At 37.5% G+C, this 12,341-nt stretch overlaps 1 protein-coding gene across 1 annotated transcript; it reads right to left on the bottom strand.

Annotated features, from left to right (window-relative positions):
• Window positions 1–7,041: 7,041 nt before the first annotated feature.
• Window positions 7,042–10,330, bottom strand: LOC140501756 (uncharacterized). The gene has a single exon (XM_072605662.1). The coding sequence runs from the start codon at window positions 10,113–10,115 to the stop codon at window positions 8,484–8,486; it is 1,632 nt and encodes a 543-aa protein (XP_072461763.1). The 5' UTR covers window positions 10,116–10,330; the 3' UTR covers window positions 7,042–8,483.
• Between the last annotated feature and the right edge of the window lie 2,011 nt (window positions 10,331–12,341).

The following is a 12,341-nucleotide window of genomic DNA, read 5'->3' as shown; positions in this document are numbered from 1 at the left end:
GTGGGGAAGGAGCAGAAAGTTGTCGTTTATTGGTGATCATGCAGTTCTTTTTTGGTTGAAAATTAAGCTCTTTGACAGTAGGTTTCCTTTTGTTTTTATAACTTGAGTGTTTCTAGAAACAATTTTGTCTTCTCACTATAAGCACAATGACTTAAATTTGAATCTTTGCAAATAAAAATGAAGCAGTCACTTCCATTTCCCCCTCTTCTCTCTAGCTACTACTGTCAGCTATTTTTTTTTATCTTAATATTTTAGTTTCTCTCTGTTCCTGATCATTCCTAGAAACTCCAAGGATAGTTTCTCTTATGATCAGACTTAGCTATCTGCTTTTATTTTTAAGTGTGCCTTGGGCTCCCTAACATTTCTATGTTCTTTGTTCTACATGCATCACTTTCTATTCAACCTCTCTAATTGATTTTTCCTTCTGGCTCCTCCTTGTCTATCCATTCATCAATCCATGCCTGGCCTTAGACTCTTCCCAAATTTGTATTTCTTCATTTCATAATTATTCCTGTCATGTACTGGGAAACACCGGAAGCTACCGCATAGAGCAAAAGAAGATATAGAAAAGGATTAGACTTGTGTCTTCTATACCAAACCTTCAAAAATCTGAAATCATGTCCGTGGGAGAGCTCCCATTCCTAAGCAAAGCTCAATGTCCCCGTCTTTTCATGGACCATATTACAAAGTTAATGTGACAGAAGAAAATCGTCCTGCTCTGGCCTCTCTAGCATCTTATATTGCCTAACTTAGGTATGCTGATCCTCTGATAACACAGAGGCACATAGCAAACAAAAGGAAGGCTTACTGATTGGTTGATTGCCTCTTCTTCTTGCCGAGACAAACCCCATAGATAAATGATTACATTCCATCACATTGTCTTCATTAAATTTCCTCTACTATCATCTCTACCCTCTCCCTAATCTTCATTCTCTCCTTGTCTCCTGACAGTTTTCCTGGTACCTACAAACATGACCATGCATCTCCCACCTTCAAAAAAACCCTCATTTGATTCATCCCTACCTAGGAGATAGTTTCCTTTTGTAGCTAAACTCCTTGAGAAAGCTCTCCTCTACTTCCTTTGTAGTCTGGCTATAAGCCTCATTGTTCAACCAGGACTTCTCTCTCCAAATTATGAATGATCAATGGCCTTTTCTCAGTCCTCATTCTTCTTGACCTTTCTACAGCTTTTGATACTTTTGATTTTACTCATCCTGGATAATCTCTTCTTTCTGGATTTTTTGCAACACTGCTCTCTCCTATTTCTCTTCCTCCTTAAAAACTCCTACTCTGTCTTTGATGTATCTCTATTCAGGCCACATCCTGTTTCTCTTTGAAACAGCAATCCTGAGGATCTTCTCCTCCCAGCTTGATTTTTTTTTTTTCTAATTAAAGGGGCCATCCCTTGACTCACTTCTTAAAGAGGCCTGTTCACTGAATGGACATTGTCTTACTCTAAATAAGTGCCTGAAAACACTTTAGCCTAAATGCACCAAGGTCTCCCAGTGCATCCTGGACCATCTCCAGTCGTCCTGGTGAATATCTGGCCACTGGACTCAGATGGCTCAGGAGAAGAAAGTGAAGCTCGTGACCTTGCACAGCCCCCCTCACTCAAATCAAAGTCAATGCAAGTCATGTCATCATTTCCCAGGTGTCATGATCCTCTTCGAAAACAGAGGACGAACACAATTCAGGTCATGAGTGGGCCTGAAGGCTCTGTCCTAGGCCTTCTTCTCTTCTCTCTATATATTATTTCAGTAGGTGACCTTGCCAGCTCCCATGGTTTCAATAATTATCTCTATGAAGATGATTATCAGAATTATTCATCTACCCCTAGCCTGTCTCTCAATTTCTGGCTTCACATATGCTACTGCCTAATAGATGTCTCAAACTAGATGTCCCATAAGTGTCTCAAACTCAACATGTTCAAAACCGAGCTTGCTGTCTTTCCCCTCAAATGCCCCCCTTCTTCTTAAGTTCCCTACAACTGTTGAGAGTACCATCACACTACCAGTTACCAAGGTTTGCAACCAAGGTAACATCCTCAGCTCCTCACTCTCTCTCACCCTTCGTATCCAATCAATTTGCAAATCCTGTTGTTTCTATCTTCATAGCTTTTCTTGTATATTTCTTCTTCTCTCCCCTGACATTGCCACTACCCTGGTGTGGGTCATCATCATCGCATATTTGTGCTGTAAAAGTAGCCTGCTGGTTGATCTACCTGCCTGAAGTCTCTCCCTACTCTAATCCATTCTCCACTCAGCTGTCCAATTGTTCTTCCTAATCATCCATCAGAGTATGTTAATTCCCTAGTCAATAAACTCCAGTGGCTCACTATTACCTCTAGAGTCAACTATAAAATCATCTATCTGACTGTTAAAGTCTTTCATAACCTGATTATTTCCTACCTTTCTGGCATTTACACTTTACATTCATGTACTCTGAGATCCAATAACACTAGTCTCTGCTGTTCCTTAAGCATGACATTCCATCACCATACTCAAAGAACTTTCATTTGTTGTCCTCCATGCCTAGTGTTCTGTCTCTTTCTCTTCTTTGCCTCCTAGCTTCCCAACCTTCCTTTGGATCTCAGCTAAATGTCTACTTTCTGTAAGGAAAAACTTTTCTAGTCTTCTTTAAACTTAGTACCCTATCTCCGATATTACTCCTAATTAGATAGATAGATAGATAGATAGATAGATAGATAGATAGATAGATAGATAGATAGATAGATAGTCCAGTGCTTATTGGAGTCTGGCATGTAGTCAGAGTTTGTTGGTGGAATTATTCAGCTATTTTTCAGTCATGTTCAATTCTTTATCACTCCATTTGTGCTTTTCTTGTCAGAGACACTGAAGTGGTTTGTCATTTCCTTCTCCAGCTCACTTAGCAGATGAGGAAACTGAGGCAATCATGGTTAAGTGACTTTCCCAGAGTCACACAGCCAGTAAGTGTCTACAACCAGATTAGAACTCAAAGAGATGAAACTTTCTGAATCTAGGCCCAGCACTCTATCCAGTGAACCATTTAGCTGCTCCAGCAGGTGCTTAATATTTGTTTATTGATTGGCTGACTGATTGACATTGTTTTAATGATGTCATCTCCACTACAATATGAACTTCTTGAAAGCAAATACTGTTAAATCTTTTTGCCCTTTTTTTGTGTGTCTAAAAAGTCAGTTAATCATCTAGAATTTTAAAAATATATGCCTTGTCTCAGATACTGTGCTAAATAAAAATAAAGAACTAAGAAAATCAGATTGGGGGAAGGGGTAATTGGAAGCAAACACTTTCGTAGAGGGACAGGTCAAAGGAGATAACAGAATAAATGGAGGGTGGAAGAGGATAAAGGGAAATTAGTTAGTCTTTCACATGACTGTTATAGAAGTGTTTTGCAAAACTACACATGTAAAACCTATTTCAAATTGCTTGCCTTCTCAATGAAGATGGGTAAGGAGGAAGAAAGGGAGAGAATATGCAACTGAAAACTTTAAAAATTAATGCTAAAAAATATTTTACATGCTAGAAAATAAGATATATAGACAATGGGTTATAGAAATCTATCTTGCCCTACATGAAAATAGAAGAGAAGGGGATGGGGGAGAGTGTTACAAGGGAGGGCAAATTGGAAAGAAGGGTAATCAGAATACATGGTATATAGTGGTGGGGGGAGGGGAACATGGGGAGAAAATTTGAAATTCAAAATTTGTTGAAAGTGAATGTTGAAAGCTGAAAATAAATGAAAATTTTAAAACAAACAAAAAAAGAACTAAGGAGGTAAGAACATGAAGAGAGTTTTAGAAAACTTAGATATTGGAGAAGGGGGCAGATCCAAGATGATAGAGTAGAAACCAGGACCTGCTAGAGCTTTCCTCCAAAACACCTCAAAAAACCTGTAAAAATAACTCTAAATAAATTCTAGTGCTGCAGAAGTCACAAAATGACAGACTGAAGCAAATTTCCAGCCCAAGGCAATATGGAAGGATGATAGTGGTGACCTGTTGCACCAGGCTGGGAACAGAGCACAATTCAGCTTGGGCCATGTCAGCAGGCACAGAACAAAAGCAGACTTTAGGAGACTGAATCGCTGGAGGCTGCTGTAGATTTCAGACTTCTCAACCCACAAACCTTAAAGACAACTTCAAAGGTCAGTGGGGTCTCTCACCTGGCTAAGAGGGGAGTGTGGTCCAGACTCAACCCCAGTCCACACCCTGTTCCAGTCCCAGGACAGTGGCAGCCACTGCTGAAGTTGAAGCTGCTTCTGAAGCATTTAACTTAATAAAGCTCAAAAGTCAAGGTATTGGCTGGGAAAATGAAAAATAAGGGGGGAGGGAAGAAACAGACTATAGATTCTTGATTTCTCAGTGAAGAGGTATCTTCTTATGTCATTGGCAATAAGGAAGATCAAAACATACAGACAGAAGAAGACAATAAAGGCAAAGCTCCTGCATCCAAAGCCTTCAAGAAAAGTATGAATTGGTCTCAGGTCATGGAAGAGCTCGCAAAAGGATTTTGAAAATCAGGTAAGAGAAATAGAGGAAAAATTGGGAAGAGAAATGAGAGCGATGCAAGAAAATCATGAAAAACAAGTCGACAGCTTGCTAAAAGGAAATCCAAAAAAACATTTAACAAAATAACAGTCTTAAAATTAGACTAACCTAATTGGCAAAAGAGGTCCAAAATGCCAATTAAGAGAAGAATGCTTTAAAAAGCAGAATGGGCCAAATTGAAAAATAAGTCTAAAAGCTCATTGGAGAAAATAATTCCTTAAAAACTAGAGTAGAACAACTGGAAGCTAATGACTTTAAGAGAAATAAAGAAATTATAAAACCAATCCAAAAAATGAAAAAATAGAAAACAATGTGAAGTATCTCATTGGAAAAGCAACTGACCTGGGAAATGGATCCAAAACAGAAAATTTTAAAATTATTAGACTACCTGAAAGGCATGATCAAAAAAAAAAAAGGATCCTAGATATCTTTCAAGAAATTATCAAGGAAAACTTCCCTGATATTCTAGAACCAGAGGGTAAAATACAAATGGAAAGAATCTACCAATCACTTCCTAAAAGAGATCCCGAAAGGAAAATTCCTAGAAATATTGCAGCCAAATTCCAGAACTCCCAGGTCAAATAGAAAATATTACAAGCAGCCAAAAAGAAACAATTCAAGAATTGTGGAAACACAATCAGGATAGCGTAGGACTTAGCAGCTTCTATACTAAGGGAGCAGAGTGCCTGGAGTATGATATTCCAGATGTCAAAGGAGCTAGGATCAAAACTGAGAATCACCTACCCAGCAAAACTGAGAATAATATTTAAGGGGGAAAATGGAACTTCAGTGAAATAGAGAACTTCCAAGCATTCTTGTTGAAAATACCAGAGCTGAATAGAAAATTTGACTTCTAAATATAAGAAGCAAGAGAAGCACAAAAAGATAAACGGAAAAGAAAACTATAAGGGACTTATTAAAGTTGAACTGTTTACATTCCTAGGTGGAAAGATGATTTTTGTAACTCATAACACCTCTTAGTCAGTATTAGGATAGTTGGAAGGAATGAATACACACACACACACACATATATATGTGTGTGTGTTTGTGTGTATGTATGTGTATATGCATATACATATATCATATATATACACATACATATACACATACAGAGGGGGGAGAGAGAGAGAGAGAGAGGCACTGTGTGAGCTGAATATTAAGGTATGATATCTAAAAAGAAAATTAAGTGTTGAGAGGTATGTACTAAGAGAAAGAGAAAAGGAGAAGTAGAATGTAGTAAAACATCTCACACAGAAGAGATTTTACAATGGAGGGGAAGAAAAAGAAGATGAGAGGGAACAAGTGAGTTTTCCTTTCAACAGATCTGGCTTTAGAAGGAAATAACATACACACTCAATTGGGTATGGAAGTTTATCTTATCCCACAGGAAAGCAGGGAGGAAGGAGATAAAGAAAGGGAGGATAATAGAAAGGATAGAAGATTGGGGGAAGAGGTAATCAGAAGCAAACTTTTGTACTTTTGATAGAGGGACAGGTCAAAGGAGAGAATTGAACAAATGGAGGGCAGGACAGGATAGAGATAAATATAGTTATTCTTTCACAACCTGTCTATTTTGTTTTGTGTGACTACATATGTATAACCTATATTGAACTTCTTGCCTTCTCAATCAGGATGGGAGGGGGGAAGGGAGAGAATGTGGAACTCAAAGCTTTAAAAATGAATGCGAGAAGCTGTTTTTACATGCAACTAGGAAATAAGATGAATAGGCAATTTCTTACCCTACAGGAAAATAGAAGAAGGAGTGATAGAAGGGAGGGCAGATTGCAGGAAAGGGTAATATGCTTGCTTTCCTGGGCTAGGAGTAGGTTAAGATGGGGAGTAAATTTGAAATACAAAATTTTGTGGAAGTGAATGTTGAAAACTGAAAATAAATAAATTTACATATTTAAAAAAGAAAAGTTAGATATGATGTACTTCTGATTATTATTGAATGGGAATAGAAAGAAGTGGGGGGTAGTGTGTGTGAGTGTGTGTGTGTATGTGTGTGTGTGTGTGTGTGTGTGTGTGTGTGTGTGTGTGTGTGTTGTTTGTGGCACCTTTAAAAAAACTGATAATGTATTAGGGCATAAAAACTTCACAGTCAAATGCAGAATGTCAAAAATATTAATACTGACCTCAATGCAATAAAATTATATTAAAATATTAAAAAGGTACTAAAGTGTTGTAATCAAAGCTAAAAATAATAAAAATAAAAATCAAGTGAAGATTAAATCACTTAATCCTAAAGAATTTGTGGATCAAAGGACAAAATATGGAAATGATAGATAAACACATTAATGATATTAAAAATAGTAAGAAAGTACACCAAAATTTGTGAGATGTAGTCAAAACAATTCTTAAAGGTAAATGTGCCAAGCCTAGAGGCCTGTATTGGGCTACCCGAGTCTTTCTTACCTGTCCAGGTCTTCGGCTGGCCACGCCGGATGCACGTATGAGAGAAAGGACGTTCCAGAGTCAAACAGGGGTTGAGCTTTATTTTTTTTTTTTTTTTTAGATTCAATTCAAATTTAATAGTGATAAATGTCTTACACTTGGATTCAAAACATCAATTGTACAAGGTAAGGGAAATATGGTTAGATGATAGTTCACCTGAAGAAAGATCTGGAAATTTTAAGGGACTGTCAGCTTAAAAGAGTAGTCACAAAGGAAAAAAAGCAAATTCAAACTTTGGCTGCATAAGGCAGATAACATGCTTGCTGTATTGTGCCCAGGTCAGAACACATCTAGAATACTATGTTCATTTTTTAGCACATTTTGGAAAAGACATTGATGAGTCAAACAGTAACTAGAGGAGGGAAATGATGGATGGCAAGGGTCTACAGTTTACTTCATAAGAGGTTGAGTCCAAGAAACAGCATATTGAACCTGAAGGGCTGTTAACAGTAAAGAAGGATTCTACTTACTCTGTTTAATCTCAATAACTAAGACCAGTGGAAGTTTAAGTTTAATGTAAGAAAAAACTTCCTAATTATTGGTTTTCTCTAAAAGTGGAAGAAATTAATTTTGGGGGGGACCAATAAGTATATCTCCTCCAACATACACGCATACACGCACACACACACACACACACACACACACAGACCATTAGAGATACTTTAAAATAACTGGATAATTTGTTGTATGTAGTGAAGGGGATTCTTTTTCAGATAAAGTTGAATTAGATGGCTTCAGAAGCCCCTTCAAACTCTGAAACTAAAATTCTGGGAAATGTTTTGAAACTTTTCTATTAATTTATCTTGTTCAGTCAACTTCCAGGACAAAGTCTCTGATGAGTTTTAAATGCATTTCATTACATTTATGTATATTCTGATCAGTATGAATTACCACATGATGTTCTTAATTTCTTTCTCTTCTTGCTGAAGGCATTTCTGGATTTTTTTTAATTTCTCTACATTTGAGGATGTTTTTACTGTTAGTAAAGATTTGCCTCATCCTAAAGGTTTTCCTATATTCATTATATTCAAAGGTTTCTTTCCAGTACAAAGTGTTTTATGATCCTTAAGGTTTCTACTGTTTGAAAGTTTGTATACATTTATCAAAATGAAATTATTATAATCATTATGAAATCTCTGATGCATAATGAATTCAGTTTTTTCATGAAGCTTCTTACATATCCCTTAAAGTATTTCTTTACTGGATGATATTGTGTTTCCCAAGGTTTCCACACCATTTGAAAGCTTTCCCACATTCATTACAACAAAAGTTTTCTCTTAAGAATGTTTTCTTGTGTGGCTTAAGGTTTTCTTTCCAGCTGAAGGCTTTCCCACATTTATTACTCATAGGGATTCTGCTAGTGTGAATTTCATGTTTCTTAAAATTTGAGTTTCAAAAGATGTTTTCCCCAAATTCTTTATATCTAATGGATTTCCATGTACTCTTAATTTTTTCATATGTTGTCAAGTTTGACATACAATTAGTTTCTTCCATCTTCATTGCACTCAAAGATCTTCTCTTCAGTATAAATTTTCTTATGTGTATTAAGGTTTCCCTTATGCCTGAAGGCTTTCCCACATTCATTACATGAATATGGTTTCACCCCACTATGAATTCTCTTATGTGTATTAAGATTTCCCTTCCTACTAAATGCCTTCCCACATTCATTACATTTATAAGGTTTCTCTCCAGTATGAATTCTCTTATGCTGTGTAAGACCTGAGCTGAACCTGAAGCCTTTCCCACATTCATTACATTCAAAGGGTCTCTCTCCTGGATGAATTACCTTATGTGCTTTAAGTCGTGAATTAGTGCAGAAAGCTTTCCCACATTCATTACATTTATAGGGCTTCTCTCCAGTATGGATTCTTTGATGCTGAAACTGATAATTATTACTGCTGAAGGCTTTTCCACATTCATGACACTCCAAGGGTTTCTCACCTGTATGAAACATGTTATGTGTCTCAAGATGTCCCTTCTGCCTGAAGGCTTTTCCACACTCATTACACTTGTAAGGTTTCACTCCAGTATGAATTCTTTGATGTTGCATAAGGGATGAACTCTGCCTGAAGCCTTTCCCACATTCATTACATTCAAATGGTTTTTCTCTGGTATGAATTATCTTATGTCTACTAAGGTGTGAATTGTGGCAGAAGGATTTTCCACATTCATTACATTTATAGGGAGTCTCTCCAGTATGAATTTTTCGATGTTGGCCCAGGTATTGTTTATTGCTGAAAGCCTTCCCACATATATAACATTCAAAGGGCTTCCTTCCAGTATGAATTATCTTATGTATTTTAAGGTGTCCCTGCTGGTTGAAGGCTTTGCCACATTCATTACATATGTAGGGTTTCTCCCCACCGTGAATTCTCTTATGTACATAAAGGTTTCCCTTACAGCTAAAGGCTTTCTCACATTCATTACATTTATAGGGTTTCTCTCCAGTATGAATTGTTTGATGTTCAATTAGGCATTGGTTACTGCAGAAAGCTTTTCCACATTCACTACATTCAAACGGTTTTTCTCCAGTATGAATTCTTTGATGTCGAGATAGGTTTTGATTATTGCTAAATACTTTTCCACATTCATGACACTCAAATGGTTTCTCTTTCACATAAATTCTCTGATGTACTATAAGGCATGAATTACTCCTCGATGCTATGCTATATTTCTCATGTTTAGGGTATTTTTCTTGAGTGCATATTCTGTGATAATGAGTTTGCTTTGAGTGATAAATGAAAGTCTTCTTGAATTTATTATATTTACAAAATTTCTCCTTTAAAGAGGTTTTTTTATTATTATGTTTAATTAGGTGTGAAAATTTCTTGAAGCTTTTTCCAAGTGTATCATAATTATGGAGACTTTTTCCAAAAGAAACTGTCTGTTGTGGAATAAGGATCAATCCCAGGGTACATTTTCTTCCAAATGTATTACATTCAGAAAAAAAATCTAGGGAGACAAAGTTCTCATAGTTTTCCAGCGTCACATCCCTGAATAAGTCCTTCTGAGCAGGCTCCAACAGTCTCCATTCCTCCCAGGTGAAGTCCACAGCCACATCTTGGAATGTCAGCAATTTCTGGGACCCAGCTCTGATGACCCTAGAAGTCATTACCTCCTCCACCTCCTTCACCTGTCACATTCTTAGGGAAAGCCAGAGTCTTGAGAAGCTGGCATGAGGGCATGATGAAGTCCATAGTGTAGCCAGGTGGGAAAAGATAAGATGGCTCCTGGGGCAGGAGGTACTGAGGAGTTATAGAACAGATGAAATCTTGCAGGATGATGAGCTTCTGGAGACCCTCTGAAGTCCACTACGAACGAGGGCGGGATTTACCGTTGTGTTGACTGTTTGGACCCGGCCTCTTTCGCCACGGATCTCATTGGACAGAGGAGGAAACTGAGGCCCGGAGGACCCAAGAAGTAGGTTCTGTCCCAAGAACCGAGTCGGGGTTGAGCTTTATTACAGGGTTTCAGTTACAAGTGCAGGGGGTCTTCTTTCTTAGGACGAAGAGGGGGAGATTTCCTAAGAAGGCTAAGCTTAAGGGATTGGAAGTAGAAGTACAAGCGGGGAGAGAGGGGGAGGGGAGAGAGGAAAGAAAAGAAGCGGAGCCCTACTTTTCTCTTTGGCTCCACATGTGCTAAGAGAGCTTTTAGGCTTCCTCAATCCTACTTAATCTTCAGCCACACAGTTTGCATCTCAATACCGTGCTGTTAGGTAACTAGGTGTGCTCCAATCCGGGACGACCTCGAGGGCAGGGAGACTCCACCCATCAGGTATCTCCGGGGGAGAGGCGGAAATACCCGAGCTAGCCGAGCTAGCTCGGTCTGACCTTCTCGAACCCCCGCTGTTCATGGAGGGCCTCGTAAGACTCTAAGATTTAGAAGTCCCACTTTTACCTGCCCGAGACTGTCCACACGGAATTGAGCTTCCAGTCCCAAAAGTAAATGTATATCTGTACATATTTATATTAATAGCAACAACCAAAAGTAAAGATTAACAAATTGGGCATACAATTAAAAGGAAAAATCCAACAACTTTTTAAAAAAACAATTTAAACACCAAAGTAGAAATCTTGAAAACCAAGAAAAACATTTCTTAAAATAAAATTTTAAAAAATGAATTGATAAATAAAACTGGTTTTTAATTTAAAGAAGAAATACTTAATTTGAATAACAGAAGAAAGCCAAATTACCAATATTAAAAAATTAAAAGAATTCAAGGCAAATGAAGCAAAAGTAAAGAATATACATAGGAAGTATATGCACCAATAAAACTGACAACTTAAATGATGAAATAAGTGAATATTTGCACAAATAAAATACCTATATTAACAGCACAAGAAGTAGAAAGGATATAAAAGTCAATCTGAGAAAAAAAAATTAAATGAATCATAAATGTATCCAGAAAGAAAAATATCCCCAGAACCAGATATATTACATCAGACATTTAAAGAAGAATTAATTTCAATGTTATATAAATTGTTTGAAAAATAGCAAAAGAAGGGATCCTGCACAATATTGTACAATATGAACCTGATACCCAAAACCAAGTAGAGTCAAAATAGAAAAAGAAAAGTATATACCATTACCCCTGAAAAGCACCAAAACAAAAAAAGGAAAATTTTAGCCAAGAGATCACAACACAACAGGGCACAGAAGCTCTTAGCCAATCTCTCCCAATATTCTCCTCCAAAAATAATTCCTGAAGTTGAATTCTGGAGTGGTAGAACCAATAAAAAAGTCAGACTAAGACATACTTCCAGCTCAAGACAATTTAGGAGATTGGAAAGAGAGATTTGTAACACAAAGATGGAGATTAAGCCACAGAAAATACCAAGGGTAGGACTAGGTGGTGGTGTCAGAAGCAGCAGCAACCTCAGGAACTCTCAAGTCACAGATGGTAAGGTGACATGTCAACTGGTTAGAAAAAGATTACAGAATACTCCTAGGCTAGCACTGGAGCAGGCCCAGATGCTGTTTGGTAGTTTCCATTGCCAATGCATACTTCTGGGTCATAGTTCAAGGGCAGAGAGGAGCACTTTCAGACAAGATGGAGTGGAAGTGCCCAGGGGAAGTATCATTTACAGTCCTAAGAGAATAGGAACTGTGAAGAACACTATCATTTCCAGAACCAGAGGAGGAGGGACCTTGAAGGACAGTACTGATTGCAATTCCAAGCGATCAGCAAAGGAAGAAAATTATGAAAAGATGATTAATGGTTCGGGAACAGAGTAACAAAAAAATGAAGAAAACAATACCTTAAGAAAATGGCATTCATCAAAGGAAGGAAAAGGTACAAAAAGTCACTGAAGAGAATAACTCCTTAAAAGCAGAGTTG

The sequence above is a fragment of the Notamacropus eugenii genome, chromosome 4, assembly GCF_028372415.1.
Source record: "Notamacropus eugenii isolate mMacEug1 chromosome 4, mMacEug1.pri_v2, whole genome shotgun sequence".
NCBI lineage: Eukaryota > Metazoa > Chordata > Mammalia > Diprotodontia > Macropodidae > Notamacropus > Notamacropus eugenii.
Note: the sequence above shows the minus strand (reverse complement) of the source record. Positions and strands in the feature narration are given on the sequence as shown.